Here is a 20,798-nt window from a genome sequence, read left to right on the forward strand (position 1 = left end):
TTGTCCAGCATGTCTCCATCGAACACATGGCGAATGTATCGCAGGAAGGGATCCAACCCAGGGATCTTGGGACTTGGTGTGGTGCTCATCCATTGCTGCAGACCAAGGATCTTGTGGGTGCTTTGGATCCACCTGGTCGCCTGGGTGGTGTCTTTCGCTTGAGGGGAGCCATCTGGCGAGAAAATAGCGACGATGGCTGGTTCTGCCCTTGGGGAAGAAAGAATCTCCTCAAAACCAGCGCATTTTGGGCTGGCAGCGACACTGCACAGTGGCGTCCTCGATTCAGACCCAGAATTCCATCACTGAACGGTCGTGGCCAGTGCGCGATTGGGTAACAAAATATTTGATCAATCGTCAAAATCACGGGTGTCCCGTTTTTTTATTGGACTGACTCTAACCTGATCTGGATCCAACAACCCAACGGGCCATCCCACATCTCTCTGACCTCGACCAGCCAGCACGCATGGGACCCCAATGCCTATTATTCATCCCATATGCGCACTTCGACAGCCCGCCCAAGCTGGTCGAGTGTCGCCAGCTGCTCAAACGGCTGCTGCGGCCCCATGAATCCGCGATTCAGTCCGTCAGCATCGGCCCATACGACGACTCGGGATATCTGAGGACGGTGTTCCTGCAAACCATCGATCGTTCGTCTGTAGGTCGCAGCACTCTCGCAGCACTCTCGCAGCACTCTCGCAGCACCCTTCGGAGGACCTCGTTTTATTCCCTGGTTGCTCGGCAATGGCTCGTCCCTGAGAAGTTGTCAGCTCAGCTTGCGGCATACTCGCCCACGATCGAAGGCGCCCAAATCATCCTCAGATCTAACATGAACGCTCTCTCCACAGGCACTGGAGATTATCAAATATTGTTGGGCATCTCGCCCCCTGTCCGAGGACACTCGTTCGCTCAACTCGGCCTTCCCCGCTCTCACGGATCGACCCATAGTGTTCTTCCGCAGGTAACCCTCTGCCAGGACGATCGAGTGGCAACCTGGATCTCCTCGTCGATTTGACTCCATTTCATGACATCCTAAGCGGTTTGCTGAGAAGCTGGCGTTTGCCCGTTGCCCTCCATCCTCCAGCTCGTCGCTACCAGATCCGGTCTTTCATCTGGAAATCCTGGCTGTCCCCATCCAGCGCACAGGCGACGAAGTCGTTAGTCTTCCAAACCTGCACATGGTACCGTCATTCCAACAGCTCTCATCGACACTGATGACGGATGGGCCATGGGGCCTGCTGTCTTCCGTCACTCGTCGCCGACCGGGAGGTGATCCGTCGCGGGGGAAGCAGCATTGACACCCAGTCCCTCCGATCCGTCCCCATCCCGTCCACCTCAGTCGCTGGTGGATCTGTTTGGAAAAACGGCCGAGGTCCTTCATTCTGCCATCAGTATCGAGAAGGCCACCGGCACGGTTCGGCTCTCCATCGTTTATGCCTCGAAAGAATCGGCTCGGAAGGCAACCAACGTAAGGAGAGTCTCGATGACGTGAGCCAGGCTTCCTTCCAGCAAACAACGAATCGAATCGAATCGTACCACTGATCCTCTGTCGGGTTCGACTGTGCTTCTTTCTGCTCGACTCTTCGACGTAGACTCTCTATGGGACAGAAGTCTTGGGCTACACCCTAACCGTTCGTTACTGGGATCCGGCAAGGCATCGGTGGCTCAATCGAGAAACACTGATATCTGTGCCAACGAGGATACGCTCCGCTGGCCCACCCACATCTGCAGCTGGACCTCAAACGCCACCGCCAAATCGAACGGATGTAAGTGGGTGAATCCTCGAGAATGCGCATATCGATGGAAGTCGGACGAGCCCCGCAAAGTCGCTCACACCATCGCCTGCACACAGACCGAAGTTCCCGACGACAAGGTAAAGCAAGGCAGATTTCATTCAGCCGATGCGATTGTGCTGCCCTGGTTGGCACGCTGTGTGTCTAGAACCTTTGGTGAATAGGACACACCGCTGAGAGCCATTCCTCAACACCGTACACCTGGATCCAGATTCTGTGGGATCCGAGTGGCCCACTGTTTTTCAAGGTACCCGTCCGGCTACTTGCACCAGAGCATGCTAGTATCGAGCTACTGGATGGCATCGTCTAATGTCCCTTTGTGCATCTTCGTACTTCTGGGCTGCTATAGGCCCGAGGTCTGAACATCAGGTACGCTGGACGCTTGGCTCGCATTCCCGGCACTGCCTTCACCAATTCGATTCAGCCGGCGGCTTACCCATGTATCTTTGCAGCGGCAAGAAGCCACGACCACCCCCGACAAACTCCAGGTGAGCACTGCTCATCAGCGATCCTCTCGCAGCCCCTTCAGCGATCAGTACGATTTCTGACTCACTTCATTCTCCCGTCCAGCGAGGCAAAGGCAGCCGCAGCGCCAGAGGCAACTTCAAAGTTAGTGTCCGTTCCTTGTATCCGCCACCATGGCCCGAACTGATTCCAGATCCGAGCATCTTCAGCGCTGCAACACAAAACCTGCTCACCCATCAGCAACGCCATTCGTTGATACTCAGCATTTTGATAGATCTGGATGCCGATGGCGATGCTGTCATCGAAACGGCCGAGCCGCCTGCAAGCACTGGGGCCAACGGTCCATCATCCGCCTCCGACATGCAGGTGGGTGCTACTCTTGTCACCTTTGCCCTTGTCTCTGCTGACCAAAGAACCTGTCCTCGCTGTCCTCTCGACTGTTACAGATCGACGGCCCGGAGCTGGCTAGTTGCCCAGATTCTGCCACCCCGGCACAAGACCAGGCTGCCCAACTAGAGGAGTCGGCGATGCAACCAGAGTCGGCAGGAGTTCAGCCAACAGCCCCACTGGAGCCGCCAGCAGCCCAGCCAGCCGCTCAGCCAGCGCAGATGTCAACATCACCTCCCACGGCGCCTCTCTTGGAGCCACTGGGCCCTGCGCTAAAGTCCAACGATCCAGTCATCTTTCCCAGCGTCAATCTCATGGCCCCGATCCTCTATGATTTCATTTATTCCCAGCAAAGGCCACGTACACGAGAAATGCACAATGTCCAGTGGATCGCAGAACAAGACGATGATGCGCCAAAAGAGTTGGGATACGTCAGCTCCAAGGTCTTCAAGGGAAGCAGACACTTTGTCGTCCTCGAAAAGGAGAGCCACGCCCCCACACAGCTCTGCACCTGGAAGACATTTTGTTGGGCAAGACACACCAAGGAGGCCATGAAAAGCACCCTGGAGATCTCGAATGGAAACACAGAGTTGTCGGAGGTCAGTTGCGGGAGCCTCTGCCGGAGCTTGGCCAAGAGACACCGAACGGCATTGGCCTGTGGATGCAACTGCCCAGCCACTGGCCATGCATATTCATCTTTGATATATTCGCTGGTGGAACGCTCTCGCATCAGCTGTCGTCCACCAACCGACCGCCATCTCTGTCACGGCGGCTTGGCTTATCCTGCCTTTGTTTGCCTTCCTTCTCCTTACCTGATCTCCAATCGATCCCACCTGGATCCAGAACATGGAGCGGCTTAAAACGGACAACCTCAACGACTCGCCCATCAGGATAAAGTAAGGCCATTTGGATCACGATGTTGCGTCGCTAAGTCGTATTGCCACCATCTTTGCGCTGGCAACCGTGTCCTTGGCGAGTGATTGTCTCGACTCACGGGCAGTTAATGCTGACACCATCGGCCATCGTCAGATCTCTACCCAAGACGAACCAGGTTATTCTTCATACTAGAGAACTTTCGGTCTTCGATATGGCCCTGAATCAAAGCGCATCAACTCCGTTATTCAGGTGGGCTTTCGATTCACTCACTGCCGACCCACCCCCACTGCTTGGATTCCGTGTGCAACTACAGGATACTGATGCCGAGGGATGCTCTCTTCAGACTGAGTGGTATTGCCACGCCCATCGCGTGCTTTGATGCGATTCGACTTCTGTCCGATATCATATGTGCAGCGGCAGGTATGTCACAGTCGCACATCCGGCGCTCCTCTCCACGCGGAGCTGTCCGCAAACCACCTATTTATCGGCCTTCGCCATGCCCCATCCATTTGTTTTCTCTGTCAAGATTACACTGGCCAGTTAGGATTTTGGAAATGGAGAGGTAAGAGCTGCACTCGATCGCTCGGCGAATCAGCCCGAAACAAGACTCGCTCACTATGGCTGTCTCTCTCTCTCTCGCTCAGCCCAGCAAATGCCAGCGGAAGACGACAAAAAGTCAGGCATCGTCCCGTGTTGTAATCAGCTCAAGGCGACACTGCGATATCAGCCATGTCAGATCCAACACGTGTGCTTGCACCGCACGCAGTCATGGCTTGCGGTCATCACCACGGAGGGCCAGTTCGGACTGTGGTTTTACACCAAGCGATCCGACATCTCATGGGCGACGCTCCACTTGGCCGATCGGCCAAACAAGGCAAGTTGAATCGCCCGATGGGTACCCGGGCTGGTACATCCTGCTGGTGAAGCTGTTGACCTGATGCTCGAAGCCTAGAGGGTTGCGCATTCCGACGCTGAGCTGTCTCTCTCACCAGCCGGGCTTGCTTGCACCTGGTGGCTCTGACCTGCCGAGCTGACTATGGTACTAATACGGTATCGATTCGGGCAGCCTATTGCAAGTATGTTCGAGGCCCACCAGGGATACAACATTTTGTCGTGCTCGTTCTCGCCAGAAAGCGGGCCATTACCATCCAAGGGGAACATGCTGCTCACCAGCAGCGAAGATGGCGTGGTTCGGCTGTGGGAGCTTGTCATCGATCCACGTATGATCAAGGTAGGGCTTTTGCGCCGACATATTCTGCAAGAAAGCCTGGTTCAATAGCGCTGCACTGTCCAGTGCCAATGTTCACCTGGACTCATGACTACTCGGCATTGCTCTTGTCCTGCCCCCCCCCGTGGCATCGTGCCATAACTGCCCGGATGGATACGACCCAGCTGGTGCTATCGGATACAAAGTTTGAGCACCGTGGGCCAGTGCGCAAGGTGGAGTGGTGTCCAACATCCAATGCCATCTTTGCTTCGGCCAGCGACGACGGCACTGTTGCTGTATGGGATATTTCGAAAAACGTAAGTGCGGGAAGGGTCGAGGGTCGAGGGTCGAGGCCGAAGTGTGGCATCAGTGGTTGTGGCAGATACGGCAACGGTGAAACTGACCTCGAGACAACTCACAGGGCTGGGAGACGTCAAAGAGCCAGCGCTGGCTTCCAACGATGATTCATTCGCTCCACAAGTAAGTCGCTGGTGAAGATAGGACCCACCGTCATCGATGATCAATGGCGCTGGTCGAATGGTCTGCGCGGCCATGAACACAGCAGTGATCATCAGCGAGATCGATTGCAGCCTCGCGGATGCATATTGCTCCCCTCCCCAATCTTGTGTGGCGAGCACAACGATGAGCAGCGGGGGGGGGCGGTGTTGTTTGTGGTTCGCGGCGCTGCCTCCCTCTGTCGGCCTTGGTGAAGACCACCTCCCGACTGTCTTTCTCTGCTTGATACCATCTAGCGCGCCTGTGGTCGACATTTCGTGGTGTCCCGACGTTCGCTTCGAGGGCATGATCGCCAGCCTGTCCTCGAATCCAGAAGAGCACGACGACTCGGCAGCACCTTCATCCGTCCATGGTAAGCGCAACCTCTGGAGCTGCAGGCGATGGCCACGGACAGATTGGCGATCCTCCCTTTGTAAAACCTCGCCCTGATCCCGTTTTTACATTTTTTCACACTTCGGCTATTCCCTCGGCACGTTGCCCCCACCCCCTCGCCATGCGCGGAACGCTTGTAGTATGGCGAACGAAGCTGTTCGAGCCCAGAAGCGCCAACACAGTCTGAGCAATCCCCGTCGCATCACATTGCTCCGCTTGACGCCGTTGCTGCCCCTCCCTGCCAGCGCCCTGTCTTGTCAATCATGGGATTGAAATGCGGATACCCCCTCATGGCATGGCGCCAAAGGAGCCCGGTCGGAGCGCTGCTGATCCGCCGCGGGAACACAGACCAAGCCCATGGAGCACAGAGCGAGGTGGCGGTGCGTGGAGCCCGGGTGCTGGCTGCGTGTCCGCCCAGGGCAGATCGACCAAGCCAAGGGCGGAGCGCGCGTGTGCATCCTGTGATACTCCTGTCGATATGCTGCGATATCCTCCTGTCGATACGGTGCGATACTCCCGTCGATACGGTGCAGGCCAACGGACGCCATGCCATAGTCCAGCAGACGGCCGTCCATGCGACGGCTCAATAGAAACCGTAACGCTCGCTCTCCATCCAGTCGCTCGCCCTCCATCCAATCCCACCTTTCCCACAGATCATGCGCTGGTCGCCCACGACCCAGCGCGCCGAGTCGATACATCCAACGCAGCCGCCTGAGCGGTCCTGTGCTGTCCTGTGCTGCCCTGCGGGCACCATCGTTCTCAGGGACGGCTCAGCAACTCGGCGGCTTTCACGCAGCGGCGCAACTCTCGGGCCAAAGACCTGCACCCACAACGCCTCCTCCACCATCCCAATGATCACACATGCCTCCACCCTGGAGCCAATCCTTGCTCCGTTGTCTCTGTCGCCGCCAATCTCGGATACTGCAATGCTCACAGCCCGGCCGGGGTCCCACCACCACCACCACCACCACCACCAGCACCACCACCTGCTCCACCACCAGCTGCTGTCCACAAATTCCTCAGCTCCGTCACAACAATCGGCAGATGCGGCACTGCGCTGCCACTCGCCGTCATCCGCCGGCACAGCCAGATGAGGAGCCGGCTCATGGCGCTCGGACTTTGCCGGCCGTCGCTGTGTGAGCACCGTCCTCTCGCTTGCTTTCCATCCATGCCGGATACCCAACCCGCGATGTAACTTTTACATTGGGTCCCCGGCGGTGTCTGTCACCGCTTCATCTGGGCCCGCAGTCTCCATCCAACCGCCTTTCATCCTTCATCCGTCTGTCATGCGTATATATACCACCTCGATGTGCCTCACGACCTCGGTCAGCGTCGCTTCCTGCCCGAAAATAGCCACCCTTGGTACTTCCCCTCCTCTTCCTCAGCCCGTCTCCTCATATCCCTCAGGGATCTATTGTACTTTCCCTCTATTCATACCCTTGCATCGACCTCATCCATCATGACCCTCTTTACTCTATCGCCCATCATGTTGTCGCCGCCGTCCTTCTGGGACGTGGCCGTGGCTGTCTCGGCCATGGCTCTGGTGAGCTATGTGTATGGCGTTGCCCAGACTCTGCGCTCGCCTCTGCGCAAGTTGCCAGGCGCTCGTGAGCATGCCCTCAATATCTTTCTTGGCGACCGGCTTGTCGCAATGCTCAAGAGCCAGTTCTTGAAACGCCATTTGGTGCAGTTGGATCTCCATCAGAGGTGGGTGCCCCAGGAACCGAATGTCGCCGGAGCAGCAGCAGCAGCAGCAGCAGCAGCAGCAGCAGCAGCAGCAGCAGCAGCAGCAGCAGCAGCAGCAGCAGCAGCAGCAGCAGCAGCAGCAGCAGCAGCAGCAGCAGCAGCAGCACCGCCCGGTCATCTCGGCTGTGGGACTCACGCTGGACATTGTCATCAATTCTTGCCCAGATACGGCCCCATCGTTCTCTTGAACAACAGCACCATCTCGGTGAGCGACACACAGCTCCACAGCTACATTGCCTTTGATCTCGACCTCCCCAAGGCCGAGATATACAAGCTTCTGAACATCTATCCCGAGGTTTATTCGATCTTCAGCGCGATCGACAAGTCCTACCACCGCATGCTTCGTCGGACGCTGGTAGGTGTCCCGCCCAAGGCAGCTGCATAGAGCCAAACATGAGCTGTCTGGGGACTGCGAACGGAGTGTGGTCGTGCCGTGCCGTCATGATTCATGTCGGAGGTCATGCCATGTATCATGCCACGCCAGAGTCAGCCACGACCTAACGGAGCGCTTTGCTTGCCAATCTCCTTCCTGTATTTTCTGGCTCACTGTCTGTGGACATCCTCTCCCTCTCTTTTTCTCCGACTCCACCTTTGAACGACGACAGTCTCCGGCGTTCGGAGCCAGGAGCCTGAGGATGCAGGAGCCCCTGATTGAAGACTGCCTGACGAACTTTCTGCAGTCAGTTGCACGCAGCTGCACCGGCCCAAAGCTAGAGGCCACCGTCGACATATGGGCCACCATCCGCCTGTTTACCCTCGATGTGACTGGTCTCACGGCATTCGGCACAGAGTTCAATATGGTAAGCTGCCGGAGATGCAGATGAGGTCGTCTGGCAGTTTTGAAGGTGCAATCACAGATGGGTGCAAGTGCAATCGCTTCCGCCCGAAATGCTGGTCGGATCATCAGTGACATACCCATATCTTTCATGCAAGTGCAAGCAGCCCTGCTGACACGACTCTGCTCTGATTCTCGTTGGCGGCTCCAGATCCGGAACGGTCAGCACCGGCTTCCGTCGACCATCAACTCCATTTTCCTGTTCCGGTCCGTCAAAGCTGTCTTCCCGTTCATCGAATACCTGCCGTTCCTGCCGATTGTCCAGAAGCGCAACGAGGATGTCCAGTACCTCGAGGACTTTGTCTTTGCCCTGATTCGCGAGCGCAAGTCGGGTGCCGTCAATCGCAGCGACCTGCTGCAGTTCATTGTCGATGCCGTTGACCCTGACACGGGCAAGGGTCTGACTGACAAAGAGATCTTTTCGAGCGTTACGGCTCTGCTGACAGCCGGAAGCGAGACGACGGCCAGCGTAAGTACCTTAGCATCCGACTGCCGCTTGCTTCGGATCTACCAGCACAGGGCGATGCACTCTATTGACACTTTTGTCCAACGACAGGCCCTGGCCTTTGGCCTGATTCGCATCGCAGAGGACCGCAAAGTCCTCGAGAAGCTCCAGAGCGAGCTCGATGCTGTGCAACTCGATCCCTCCAGCCGCCTGATCAGCCATTCGTCAGCAAAGAAGCTGCCGTATCTCAATGCCGTCATCGATGAAATCATCCGCATCGACCCCACTGCCGGAGCGGGCGGCATGCGCCAGGCCGACTCGGATATCAGCCTCGGCAGCTACGCCATTCCCAAGGGCACCAACATCAACATGACCATCTACTCGGCCCACTACGACGAGCACTACTGGCAGAATCCGACTCAACTCAACCCCGAGCGCTTCCTCTCCGGCAACCCCGACGTCAAGAAGCATCATGTGCCCTTCTCCCTTGGTCCCCGTAACTGCATCGGCAAGGAGTTTGCCCTCATCGAGATGCGGCTTTTCCTGGCCAACTTTGTTCGCCTCTTTGACATGCGCCTGCCCGACGGACCGCCCCAGTCCAAGGCCCAGGTGCTCTCAGTGACCCTTGGGCTTGAGTCGCAGACCTACAAACTGGTGGTGACCCCTCGCACCGAGAGTGTTCTTCAGAGCCTCTGAGCCATTCCAGCTATCCGCCACAACTTCCTCGCTGCACTCTGCAGCAACACGCCCTGCGCTCTTGTCGAATATACCCTGTTTCAAAACCAGTATTTCTATAAAAAACAATGAGACAGTGTCCCTCTCCTTTGGCATCTGTGGCTCAAGTCTGCTGCGCTTCTGAAGGTCTGGTGATTGACGAACTGGTCACACACAATCCCCGGCGTGGGAACCATGACAACCAGACAACATGGCGACGGAGCTGTCGAGCGGAATGTCTGAACTGTTGCGCAGCAAGCGAAGCAGGGTATCCAGAGCGAAGTAGCATCTCGGACCAAGCACAAAACCGCCGTCCTCGTTCCCATCCCACGCACACCATCCGCCAAGCCAATCCAATCCAGCATGTCTCAAAAACACACCCTCAGCTGTGATCTCACAGACAGCAGACCTGCCAAGATCGCCCGCCTCGATACGAGTCCACATGCTGTCCCCGAGACCGATCCTTCCGGCAGCACCCATTCCGGCTATCCCAGCCACGTTTGTGCCTTACTCGCCTCCCACGACATCCTCACGATCTTGATCTGCAACGATGCCTTTGTCGCAACCATCGGCATTGCGACTCTGGCTCTCCTTCCTCGCCTGGCGCCACAGTACAAGGACATCCTCTCGCTCGTTTCCGAAGCCGGAAGGCTCCGTGCTGCCCAGTCTCACATCGATGGCAGGGCAACATATAGTTATCCTGAGGAAGTCGACTTCCGCGATGTTCTTGACAGGACCAAAGAATTCATCGATGCCAACGACTTCCTCCAGGGAGTTTTCTTCTTCCTCACACGCAGGAACGGATATCCAGCGAGCTTTGAGGCATATCAGAAGGAACTGCCCCTCTGGTGGGCTGTCGCCAAATCAAAGTCGCTTCGGTGCATGATCAGACACGAGTGGTGTGGTTTAGGTCTTCGGTATCCGTTCACATCCAGTAATGACCCGAACATATTTAGTGATGTTCATTCTATATCATCCGACATCTTCCGTTCACTAAATCCACGAGATCAATTCAAAATACTGGACAGTTCACTTTTGTTGAACACAGAATATGCCCGCCGCTGCAGCCCAGAATATTGGTATTGTCGAACCGAAAGAACTGTGAACATTGTCCGATTCGATCATCACCCATATCACACCGACGAACAAGTGTCCAAGCTCCTCCCACACGAAGTGTGTATTCTGCAAGATGCGAATCATCACCTACGCATCAGATTGGTCAACTGCGGACTCTCTGTGTTTTCCGAATGGCCAGAGATCCCTCACCGCATCAGAACTCTCATCATTGATGACTCGCCGAACAAAGTCACGGACTTTGCTAGCTTCTCCGAGATGCAACAACTCGAGTATCGGAAGCTTCGGTGCAATATTGCCACTCTCGAAGGAATGCCGAATACCTTGCCGAACTTGACTCTGCTCGATTTATCCGAGTGTGCGAACATCCAGAGCCTCAACGGACTGTCACGGATACCAAGTGTTATCAGAGTGAGGCTCCCTCCACTCATCGAGAACATCGAACCTCTCTATCAATACTTTGGCCAGCTTGAGATGTTGGATCTGAGCCGCTGCAGTCGAATCACATCTCTTGTTGGGTTTCCTCCGTTGCGAAAATTGAATGAGCTCAGACTTCCAAGATCCATCCAGAGCCTGGATGAACTTCCGAGCCAACTGGACTCGCTCACGGAATTGAACATGTGGACATGCGATCGACTCGAGTCGCTCAAGCGATTGACGCCGATGCCGGGATTGAAGAACATCTGGCTTCCTCAATCGATCTGTCTGAAGAATGCTGTTGATATCATTCATTGGTTCCAACGATCGCCCCAATGGAGGAGTTGTTCTGTGAAGGATCGATCGCACAATGTCCGTCTAGCATCCAACCAATTCTGGACACTGCTGAGCCTGGTGGTCATCGATGCATTATCGGAGGCGAACCTATCAAACCAGTGCCTCAATGTACTCATGGAGGAACCAAGCGAGCTACTCAGTCGCTTCATGAGGACATCAGGAGACGAGAACTTTAACGAACTAATCTGTGACACTCGCACGGCAATGGATATATCAGCAGGATTGAATATTCAGTTGCTTGGCATCGATCGAGGCAGAACATACATCGGATGCTACACTCAGAAATATGACTCCATGCTGTCTGTGCTGGAGATTCCCACAGGGCTGGTGAACTGGAAATCTCCCTTGACGAAAGTCACAGTCCACCCTCAATCTTCTGAAAGTAGTCATCGTGATATCGACTATGTACTGCGCATCGACCAAACGGCGGAAAAGATGGTCTGGACGGACAGTATTGCTGAGCATCTTGTGGGAATGCCACCAAGATTCGATTATCTAAAGCACTTGGTGGCCAACTGGAATAATCTCAAGTCCCTCAGGGGCATGCCCGACATGCCTTTACTCGAAAAACTCACCCTCAGGGCAGATGCTGAGGATCTTCAAGGACTGCCGCCAGTGCTTCCGTCCCTTGTGCATTTGGATCTACGTCATTGCCCTCAGCTAACGTCGCTCAAGGGAATGCCCGAGATGCCCAAATTGACAACATTGATACTGCCTCCACTGATACGGAGCCTGCAATGGATGCTCAGGATCCTCTACTCGCTTCAAAGCATTGATCTCTCAAGATGTTCTGAGCTTGCGTCGCTCAAGGAGATTCCTTATCTCCCAAACTTGAGAAAATTGATAACCCCCAAAGGACTGAAGACCTTGGACATACCCCTGGATCACATCAGCTCGCTTGAGGAGCTCCATATGTCGTACTCGTCAAGTCTCGAGTCACTTGATCGCTTTCCATACACACCCAAATTGAAGATTCTGTGTCTGAACGGTTCATTTTGCAACCTCCGTGGACTGCCAAGATGCATGCCGTCGCTTCAGATCCTCTATGTCTGGTGCACCTCGCTCACATCGCTGGAGGGGTTTCCTGAAACACCCAAACTTGAAGAGCTGGCTCTGACGTCCTCAATAACCAGCATGCGCGGTCTGCCGTCCGTATTTCCCACCTTAACGGTGTTTGCCGTTTGTGATCAAGGGAGTCCAGTCAAACGAAACAAGCCTCCAGGGATGCCACATCATGCCCAATCTTCAGCGTCTCAAGCTCTCTGGATCGACTCGATCATTCCGGGGGCTCCCTGAGTCCCTGATGAACCTTCTGGAACTGCATCTATACTCATGCACGAATTTGGAATCGATCGAAGGACTTCCGCGTATGCCTTTGCTCCAGAGGTTGAGTTGCAGTGACACGAGAGGACCAATATTCGATGAGTTAGTGGCCCGACTGAGGACTGATTCACCGCAACTGAGCGTATCTGGATGAAATCCTCGCTTCATCACACTATCATCGATCAGCCACAGTCCAGATTGAGACGAAAGTAAGGTCAGGTGAAGAAGAGAACAACCTGGGTGGTGATGAGTGGTAGTGGATGCATCGATAACCCTCTGTTGGTACATCGTGACCGGAGTTGCTTTCCCGGAGCAAATCTTGGGTGCGTTAATGTGGCAGCATGAAATGACCGACTGGTACAATGCCTCGGTGTATCGGATTGCTCTGGAACATCAATATATCAGTACATACAACCCGCCTCAGGGGATTGTGGACAACTCAGTGATGAGGTCATGGTCTGGGGTGCAGCCAAAGAAAGCCACACCGACATCATACCGACAGCTGGTCCTGATCCTTTCGACCAAAATGTTGACGATGCTCCGGACACGGCTCCAGATGCCGCTCCAGATCTTGTGCCGGCAGAGAGCGAGTGACGACACGACATCGGAGCACTGCTGGTCGTAACGGCCTGTCGTGCCCGCCGGGCCGGATGCCTGTCGACGGGGCTGATGGACCTGTGTTTCTGGAGGAGACATCCTGCGGGTGCCCCTGGCTGTCGCTCGGCAAGCAACTTGGTCGGTGCGGGAGCGCTTGTCGAGTTTGGTGCGGGCCCGGACACAGCATGAAGGGAGAGCGGCCCGTGCGCCTCGCCCTCGGCCGTCCTCGTCCTCGCCGCTCGCTGCTCTTGTCCTCCTTCGCCGCCTGCTGGTCGTCCTTTCGCTGTTCCCAACCATCTGCTTGGCAGACCCCTGGTGCTGCTCCAACGCCCCAAATGTCGTCCTCGGACCGGTCGTCTCTGCACTCTGCCTCTCAGTACTATCCCGCCGTGCTCCACCACTTGGAGGAGGACATCCCGCTGCCGACCACTCTCCCGCGCAATGCCAAGCCGCCCAATTTCTCCTCCGAATCCGTCCCTGCCGTTCCTGCACTCCCTGCCGATGCCGCCGGGCCCGCACCTGGCCCTTTGACCGAAGCCGCGAGACTGCAGACGGCCTCAAGCCATGGGCGGACCTCGATGGTCGTCGACAAGCTCTTCAGAGTTGTGAGTAGTGCTTCGCTCGAGGCTGCGAGGGGGGGGGAAGAGAGGGACGGGAAGCGGCCCAACCCGGACTACCTCTGGCTCTGCATCGCTCTGCCTTGATATAGCTTGATTTGGCCCTGATTTGGCCTTGATTTGGCCTTGATTTTGCATTTGCCGACGCCTGCTCGGCTTTGAACTTCCCTCTGCTTCCTCACGGTGACCGCTTGGCTCTGATCTGGTCTGGCGTGGTCTTTGCCACCAGCAGCCAGCAGCCAGCGTCAGCACCGATCATGGTCAATGTCTCTCTCAGCTCCGGCTCGCCCCAGCTTCTGTGCATACCACAGAGCATACCAAACGCTCGCCCAGTCTCGCTTTGGGCAACCAGCCAACATGATACTCACTGCCTCCTTTCGGCTCTCTGTCGTTTCACGCAATCCAGGTTGAGCGCCGCATCTACAGCTCGCGAAACAGCTCGAACGAAGAAGTCGACGGGTCGACGGCCCCCTCAAGCAACTCGAGTCTGCGCATGGAGTTCGAAACCCTGTACGAGCGGATCGCAAAGGATCTGCGCCGCAAGGATGCTGCCCAGAGCGTCCGTAGCAAGGCCAGCAACCCCTCCGAGACCTCCAGACGCAACCGCCTGAGCGCCTTTTTCTTCCCCGACAAAGCTATGGGCTCACGCTCGCTCCAGCCCATGGCCGAGCTGCCTGAAGACGAACTGGCCCGTGCCGAGAGCCAGTCCGAGGTCGAGGCTGATCCAAACCGCCTCCGAACGGTCTTCTTTGTCGGATTCCTGTTCCCGCCGGTCTGGTTCGTCGCCTCGTGCTCGTCGCATAATACCTCATGGCGACTCTACAGCAGGTGGGCGGCGGCCCTGACGATCCTGGCCGTCATCGCCATCGTGCTCCTGGTATACTTTTTGGTGCTTAGAAAGAACTAGATCCTCTCGGGTCTCCGCCAGCCGTGCTTTGGCCATCGCGGCTATCGCTTTATCCCTGTTGGTGGCTGCTCTCGGTGGGCCTCCAGCCTCAGCGACAGCCCAAAGCAGCACTGCTCGTGCCCGTGGATGAACTCTCAAGCTTTCGGCTCTGGACTGAATGACTCCTGTGGTCCTCTCCGTTTCATCAAGGCATGATGGACCCGCCCACCCGCTGCAAACGACAAATGCGCCTCCAAGCCGTCCGCGTTCTATAGACTGACCTGACCCTCAGCCCCATCTCGGGGAGATTCTTTCTGCTTTCCTCTTGCCTCGACACCTCCTTAAAATGCCTCGTCGCCGCCAGGCCGTCTCTCGTTTCGCTACCGCTTCTTTAGACCCATGTTTCCTCCCTCTTCTGTATTTTTGCTTTGTCTCGCTTCGTCTTTGTCTTCGTTTTCGTCTCGATTGCCTCTTTGCCCCTCTGCACTGCATCCGCCCGGCCCGAATCGCTTTCTCTCCTCGCCGTCTGACTCGGTATGCAAGTACATCCGATTGATCTCTATCCCAACAGATGCCTTTCGTGGTGCCATCCCTTCTATGACTTGTGCCTCTTACCGATGCTCTTACATTGTGTTCCAGAAAAAAACCCTGTCATGGCTCAAAACGGGGTGTCCCATTTCATTTTGGAAACGCTGTATCTTCGTCCCTCGTATCGACATTCGCCTTCGCGTCCCTCGGTTTCTTCTTCCTCGCTGGCCCGCTGCACCACTTCCTGGAGAAAGCCTATGTGTCCCTAGTCCTCGGCCGCGATTTTCATCCCGGAATTCATATCAGATACTATTCGTCGATCCTTACATCGCTCTCATATTTGCAATTCCATCGCATCGCCATGCTTGTTGGTGACTGCCGGATATGGAGGAACAGATATTTTTCTAGATTCTGGATTCTGCACTGTGCCTTTCCCGCTCATCGGCAGTATGGAGTGGCTGCCGGCCTGCCCGGGCTCTGCCTCCCCTATTTCCTGGTCCATTCCTTGCTGCCCCTGTCGATATCGCGCCCCATATTGAACCGGGACACCTCAACATGCGGATGGCTCGTGGATTGTGTGGAATGAGCGATGCTGATCTCTCGCTTGGCTGAACAGCGTCGATCGGCACTCGCACTGCCGCAATGGTCTCGGCCAGGAGATGATAGTTCCCATTGCCCCATTCCTCACACAGTATTCTGCCACCCAGATACCAAAGCCCTGCACCGGGATTGCGCCTTCCCACATCCAACGAGACCCTGCAGCGGCTTCTGCACCAGCTTTGGCGCCAAAATTGCCCGCCAACGAGCCAGATCCGATCGATGGCCCGATTGCCTGAGCAACGGGAGGGCCGGCCAACGTCGACTTGGGCATTCTCACCCCGATCGGATCGAGAACCAAGGACAAAGCCAGACACTCCTCCACGTTCCTGGATCGATCGATTCCTTGCCCGCAATGCTAAATGCCGGACGAGTGACCTGGGCCCAGAGCCGACGCGATGCTCGTGAATACGATGAGAAGGGGTGAGTTCCGTCGCGCTCGGCGATATTGCATTCGTTGCAGCGAGTACCTGGTCGTCTGCGTCCGGGTCCGGTTGGACCACTCTTCTACCGGTCGTCGTGATTCCTCCTAACAGCCGATGAGATGAGCGCACTTTCTCGCTTCCGCACCCGCCCCGTCCTTCCCTTTGTCCACGCAACGCTCATTTTCACTGACTTTATCTCTGGCTGTGGCAACCGATCGTCGTGTCCTTCCCAGCAACACCAAGATGGCCCAAAGGTACCTGAAGCAGCTCTGCCGAGAGCAAAAGCTGTACCAGACACCTGAGCTCAACGACAGACTCTACCTCCATTTCAAAGGTAGCGGACGATCATTGGCGCAATCGCTTTGCTGCTGAGAATCGAGCGAGTACGCGCAGCAATAATATGAGAGAGCGGGGAAGAGAAGTGTAAGAAGGGTACGGTCAGCCCTCTGGGCCGTTACGGGTGATCGTGATGAGCTGCATCCAACAGAATGCCGACCAGACTTTCACACCAGGGAGGGGGCACGCGCATGAAGCTAATGCCACTCCAATGGACACACACTTGTGCAGGGTTCACCAAGATCGAGAGCTTGGAAGAATACGTTGGTGTCCGATCGCTGTGGCTCGAAGGCAACGGCATTGGCACGATCGAAAATCTCGGTGAGTAGTGGCACTGGTGGGCTGTGTCGTGACTCTGCAAAGATACGCTCGACGGACGAACGCAATGATATCTCGATTCTCTGGCAGCCTAGTTGGTGGCCCTGCCCGCTAACTCGGTCCGCTCTATTGTCGTAGACACACTCACGGAGCTGCGATGCCTGTAAGTCGCTCAGTCTATATTCTGGCCTCGTGTCGATCTCTGCCCCATTTCCAGCCGTGGTCGCCGCCGCATCCAGCCATTTGCTCCGCTGGGGAACTGTATGAACCCATCTGATATCATTAGCCACTGCCATCGTTCGTGATCTTGAACCCGCTTGTTCCCTCCACACAGGTTCCTCCAACAAAACTGCATCGAGAAGATCGAGAACGTGGATCATCTGTCGCTGCTCGACACGTTGAATGTCTCCAGCAACATCATCAAACAGATCTCGGGGCTCGAGGGACTCGTGAGTCTGAAGACCCTCCAAATCGCAAGCAACCTTTTGAGAACCTGCGAGGACATCGAAGGCCTCCTGCAGTGCCCCTCCATCTGGTACCGAAGAGCGATTACCTGGGACTGTAGCAGCGGAAAGAACACCTCGTGCAGACATTGCAGAGAGTGCAGTGGTAGTGACAAGGGCACAGAGAGCACCCTGAACTCCCGAGCTTATGCACCATCGCTGCTCTGCCTCTGCAGCATCCTGGATTTATCCCAAAACAAAATCGACAACCCGGACGTCATCCACATCTTTGAGCAGATGCCGAACCTGGTGCGCTGTCAATATTGCCTCTGTCACCGTTGTGCTATTCCACTCTCCGGCAATCTCGCGTATGCTGCAAACTGGCCGTTTCTGACACTTGCATTTATGTATATCTCGGATATCGGATGGGATATCGGATCGGATCTCTCATTCGATCGCGTCACTTTCTTGTCCACGGCGACGGCTCTGAAGACTGTTCTCAACTTCATGGGCAATCCGGCGATTCGCAAGATCGAAAACTACCGCAGAAATATGGTTGGCAAGATCAAGGGGCTGACCTATCTGGACGACCGCCCTGTTTTCGACAAGGAGCGGCTGGCGACCGAAGCATGGTACGGGACGTGCTGGACCGAGTTGCATAGGGGGGGGGAGGGTGGAAGAAGGCTGCAGGACGGCACATTGTCCTGACCGAGTATATATCGTTTGTAGGATGGTTGGTGGGCTCGAGGCCGAGCGCCAGGAACGTGTTCGGCAGCAGCAGGAGGAACGGGATGCTCACGATCGCAATCTCAAAGGTACTTGTCCCTCGCCCTCAAAGCCCAACGTATCCCTTCTGCTTACTCTCCATCTGTTCAGCCCGTGAGCACATGTAGTCGCCGTTGTCTGTCATGTGGATATCGGTGGATCCTCGCCGTATCAGCGAGAATACCTCCTAACATCCGTGCTTCATGAACCTGCCCGTCCCAGCTTTGGAAAAGATTCAAGAAGAAGGTCGAAAGAAGCGAATCGCAAAGTACGGGCCCGACAAGGAACCCACCTTCAGCGCCGGCCTCACCCGCTTCCGCGATGAGCAGATGGAGAAGATTCAGACTCCCGAGGAGCGGGCCCAGATCGCGGCTGTCAAGGATCCAAGCACATCGACCGCTGAGACTGAGGGCGTGCCGCTGCTCGACTCTCCTGTATACAGCATTGGGTCCCGCAACACGGCTCCGATCCGATCGGGCGCACACATATCAGTCCGCGGACAGAGCCTTGGCGCTGACGGGCTAGCTGATGACGACGATGTGGACAAAGAAGGCGTGGATGACGAAGACATCGCGACCCAGAGCAAAGTGTCCGAGCTGCGACCCGATCAGCCCAAGACCCTTCAGTTCCCACTTTCGGCCAAGAGCTTGATTGAAGAGATCCATGAGTGCGAGCAAGAGCAGGCCAGACTAGAGCTGGAGCTGGAGCTGGAGTCGTCCGGGCAGCGCGAAGCACCTCTCGCCAAGAGCCTGATCGAGGAGATCTATGCCGAAGCCACAGATGATACTCCAGAGGCCACTGTCGGAGATATCCTCGAGATGCCCGTGAAATCTGCTGCATCCGCCACTGCTACGCTCCTTGAGACACCAAGGCCCGTGGATGTCGGTGAAGACGAGCCCACCGAAGGCATCCAGTCCAGTGGAATGCCCGCCGGAGTGGCTGTATGCTCGCAAGAGCCTGTACTGATCCGTGAAGTTGTATCGGAGCCGGAGGCGGTCGGTGCTCCGCTCCCAGGCTGCAGCGATATCTCGGTCACTCTCAAGCCCGCCGAGACTGCTGCCGATGACGCGGAATGTGCTCGCGAGTTGATGGATGAAATCGATGCGGTCTTGTGCGAAGAAGCAGCTATCCGTGCAGAAGACTCGTTCGCTGACCAGAATGCCCCCAAAGTCTCGGCAGTGGAAGCCGTCGTCGCGGCGCACCATCAGCCAAGCCGATCTGAACGGTTCAAAGAAGGGCCCCAAGACTCTGCTGTTGTCCTCGACCCAGTTGCTGTCGATGACGAGCTGAAGCTAGTTGATGAACCAGCTGACGGGATGGTAGAAGAGTCGCTGTGGCCCGTGGACAGCCAGTTCGAATCAAAGCCCCAGCCAGAGTACACCTATAGAATGCCCAAGAAGCAGCGATCGGCCGACCGCAGCCTGGCCGAAGAGTTCGAGGAGTGGATCCAGGCCAAACCCGGGGACACCGACGCCAACGTGCCGCTGATGTCGGATATGGATGATCTCGAACAAACCGGATATTCGCTGCTTGTGGAAGTGCCGGAGACCAGCGACGAAGAGGACGACGGCGAAAGCGTGTACGAAACGGCCGACTCCTCTGTTGTGGAGCAGGATGCTGACAGGGTCGGCGACCGCCTGTGCGTGATGCACGATCCTATGCTCGCTGAAGAGAGCGATGCCCTCCTCACAAGCCCCGAGATCGACTCCTTTGCGGAGCTGCGAAGGCCGTCTGCCTCTGGTACGGCGGCGGGCACGGCGGCGGGCACGGCGACCGGCACTCTAGGCTGCGCCAACGTCGCCAATATCCTCGCCGACACTATCGAGTTGATTCAATCCAACGTCGCCCCACTGACAGAGTGCGATCCCATCCTGGGATTCGCCGTGGACTACCTGGCCTTTGAAGAAATGAACACGGCCTTGCCCAGCAGCGTGATGGAGGGCAGCTTCGAAGCACCTCTGAAGCGCGCATGGGAGCATCTCTCCGAGCTCGGCAACAGCTCGGATGAAGAGTCCATCGACGACAATGAGGATCCTTTCGACAGCGAAGCCGGCTCTGGGTCTGGACAGGAGGACGAGGATATGGAAAGCACACTGGTCGTGCCAGGCGGCCGCGGCGATCGAGACGCGCCCGCAACCAGAGACGAGGACGACGAGGTCGAGATTGTGTGTCGAGCACTGAGCGACTGCGAGATCGACGAAGCAGCTTCTGTCCAGCCCCGTGATCACCTCGCGGCCAATGTGTGGAGTGACGAGTATCCGTACTCGGAGTCGCCAAAGCATCACTCGATTCAGTAGATAGGAGTCGGACCACCGATGGACCGATCGATGGACCGATCGCTGGGCTGTGGCGAATAGAGCGAGCATCAGGGCAGGACAACGAAATGGAAGGCGGTCTAGAACAATCAACTCAATGCAGCTCAGAGTGCAGCAAGAAACCAAAGCAGCGGACCAGGATGCAAGCATATCGATCGCTGATGTGCATCGAGTCCGTGGTACTTGCTCGATGCAGCGCCCCGGATCATGAGTGCGTGGTGCTGACAAGGGGTGATTGCGAGAATACAATCAATCGGTCATGCAAACTCAGCTGGCGCCTTGATCTGAGGGCACGGTGAACACTTGCTCGCCGCCCTGCGCATTTGTGAGCATGCTCGGTGCTGCTGCTGCTGCTGCCCCTGGCATCCCAAGTTCCCACGCACCCACACCATCGCCACACATTCCAGCCTGCCCAGCCGGCGCATTCCAGCCAGCACCCGGCCTTGT

The 20,798-nt window shown here is 56.3% G+C and overlaps 7 protein-coding genes across 7 annotated transcripts; all 7 read left to right on the top strand.

Annotated features, from left to right (window-relative positions):
- Positions 1-402: 402 nt before the first annotated feature.
- Positions 403-6,225, top strand: BJ171DRAFT_522860 (WD40-repeat-containing domain protein). Its single transcript, XM_053112518.1, has 22 exons — positions 403-655; positions 846-958; positions 1,082-1,178; positions 1,337-1,465; positions 1,590-1,763; positions 1,850-1,870; positions 2,002-2,037; positions 2,140-2,159; positions 2,243-2,278; positions 2,361-2,399; positions 2,519-2,621; positions 2,702-3,241; positions 3,486-3,538; positions 3,672-3,767; positions 3,862-3,938; positions 4,045-4,080; positions 4,163-4,392; positions 4,585-4,749; positions 4,911-5,042; positions 5,147-5,205; positions 5,478-5,593; positions 5,754-6,225. The coding sequence occupies exons 1-22, from the start codon at positions 464-466 to the stop codon at positions 5,798-5,800; spliced, it is 2,511 nt and encodes an 836-aa protein (XP_052962800.1). The 5' UTR covers positions 403-463; the 3' UTR covers positions 5,801-6,225.
- Positions 6,226-6,777: 552 nt separating this feature from the next.
- Positions 6,778-9,425, top strand: BJ171DRAFT_446584 (cytochrome P450). The gene is made up of 5 exons (XM_053108190.1): positions 6,778-7,320; positions 7,525-7,714; positions 7,965-8,159; positions 8,346-8,663; positions 8,751-9,425. The coding sequence occupies exons 1-5, from the start codon at positions 7,073-7,075 to the stop codon at positions 9,333-9,335; spliced, it is 1,536 nt and encodes a 511-aa protein (XP_052962801.1). The 5' UTR covers positions 6,778-7,072; the 3' UTR covers positions 9,336-9,425.
- A 409-nt stretch (positions 9,426-9,834) lies between these two features.
- On the top strand, positions 9,835-10,554 carry BJ171DRAFT_522863 (uncharacterized protein). Its single transcript, XM_053112519.1, has one exon. The coding sequence runs from the start codon at positions 9,904-9,906 to the stop codon at positions 10,237-10,239; it is 336 nt and encodes a 111-aa protein (XP_052962802.1). The 5' UTR covers positions 9,835-9,903; the 3' UTR covers positions 10,240-10,554.
- A 1,251-nt stretch (positions 10,555-11,805) lies between these two features.
- BJ171DRAFT_522870 (uncharacterized protein) lies at positions 11,806-12,960 on the top strand. Its single transcript, XM_053112520.1, has 2 exons — positions 11,806-12,401; positions 12,451-12,960. The coding sequence occupies exons 1-2, from the start codon at positions 11,880-11,882 to the stop codon at positions 12,676-12,678; spliced, it is 750 nt and encodes a 249-aa protein (XP_052962803.1). The 5' UTR covers positions 11,806-11,879; the 3' UTR covers positions 12,679-12,960.
- A 496-nt stretch (positions 12,961-13,456) lies between these two features.
- On the top strand, positions 13,457-14,645 carry BJ171DRAFT_586275 (uncharacterized protein; the record flags this gene model as incomplete). The annotated part of the gene is made up of 2 exons (XM_053114398.1): positions 13,457-13,726; positions 14,145-14,645. The coding sequence occupies 2 exons, from the start codon at positions 13,457-13,459 to the stop codon at positions 14,643-14,645; spliced, it is 771 nt and encodes a 256-aa protein (XP_052962804.1).
- Positions 14,646-14,808: 163 nt separating this feature from the next.
- On the top strand, positions 14,809-15,923 carry BJ171DRAFT_241014 (uncharacterized protein). The gene is made up of 2 exons (XM_053106636.1): positions 14,809-15,158; positions 15,264-15,923. The coding sequence occupies exons 1-2, from the start codon at positions 14,971-14,973 to the stop codon at positions 15,736-15,738; spliced, it is 663 nt and encodes a 220-aa protein (XP_052962805.1). The 5' UTR covers positions 14,809-14,970; the 3' UTR covers positions 15,739-15,923.
- On the top strand, positions 15,261-20,626 carry BJ171DRAFT_522877 (uncharacterized protein). The gene is made up of 9 exons (XM_053112521.1): positions 15,261-16,172; positions 16,408-16,508; positions 16,742-16,831; positions 16,967-16,991; positions 17,163-17,363; positions 17,508-17,580; positions 17,764-17,903; positions 18,001-18,086; positions 18,259-20,626. Exons 1-9 carry the CDS (start codon positions 15,742-15,744, stop codon positions 20,331-20,333), a joined length of 3,222 nt encoding a protein of 1,073 aa, XP_052962806.1. The 5' UTR covers positions 15,261-15,741; the 3' UTR covers positions 20,334-20,626.
- Positions 20,627-20,798: the final 172 nt, after the last annotated feature.

This window comes from Polychytrium aggregatum, assembly GCF_025602895.1.
Source record: "Polychytrium aggregatum strain JEL109 chromosome Unknown BJ171scaffold_50, whole genome shotgun sequence".
Taxonomy (NCBI): Eukaryota; Fungi; Chytridiomycota; class Chytridiomycetes; order Polychytriales; genus Polychytrium; species Polychytrium aggregatum.

Coding starts and splice junctions, on each gene's coding strand:
- BJ171DRAFT_522860 (XM_053112518.1), top strand. CDS start 464: ATGGGACCCCAATGCCTATTATTCATCCCATATGCGCACTTCGACAGC. Junction 1,466..1,589: donor CGGCTCGGAAGGCAACCAAC/GTAAGGAGAGTC, acceptor TCTTCGACGTAG/ACTCTCTATGGGACAGAAGT. Junction 4,081..4,162: donor AGGATTTTGGAAATGGAGAG/GTAAGAGCTGCA, acceptor TCTCTCGCTCAG/CCCAGCAAATGCCAGCGGAA.
- BJ171DRAFT_446584 (XM_053108190.1), top strand. CDS start 7,073: ATGACCCTCTTTACTCTATCGCCCATCATGTTGTCGCCGCCGTCCTTC. Junction 7,321..7,524: donor CAGTTGGATCTCCATCAGAG/GTGGGTGCCCCA, acceptor ATTCTTGCCCAG/ATACGGCCCCATCGTTCTCT. Junction 8,160..8,345: donor TCGGCACAGAGTTCAATATG/GTAAGCTGCCGG, acceptor TGGCGGCTCCAG/ATCCGGAACGGTCAGCACCG.
- BJ171DRAFT_522863 (XM_053112519.1), top strand. CDS start 9,904: ATGCCTTTGTCGCAACCATCGGCATTGCGACTCTGGCTCTCCTTCCTC.
- BJ171DRAFT_522870 (XM_053112520.1), top strand. CDS start 11,880: ATGCCCGAGATGCCCAAATTGACAACATTGATACTGCCTCCACTGATA. Junction 12,402..12,450: donor TTTGTGATCAAGGGAGTCCA/GTCAAACGAAAC, acceptor CCCAATCTTCAG/CGTCTCAAGCTCTCTGGATC.
- BJ171DRAFT_241014 (XM_053106636.1), top strand. CDS start 14,971: ATGCCTCGTCGCCGCCAGGCCGTCTCTCGTTTCGCTACCGCTTCTTTA. Junction 15,159..15,263: donor TCTCCTCGCCGTCTGACTCG/GTATGCAAGTAC, acceptor ATTGTGTTCCAG/AAAAAAACCCTGTCATGGCT.
- BJ171DRAFT_522877 (XM_053112521.1), top strand. CDS start 15,742: ATGCTGATCTCTCGCTTGGCTGAACAGCGTCGATCGGCACTCGCACTG. Junction 16,832..16,966: donor TGGCACGATCGAAAATCTCG/GTGAGTAGTGGC, acceptor CTATTGTCGTAG/ACACACTCACGGAGCTGCGA. Junction 17,904..18,000: donor CGGCTGGCGACCGAAGCATG/GTACGGGACGTG, acceptor TATCGTTTGTAG/GATGGTTGGTGGGCTCGAGG.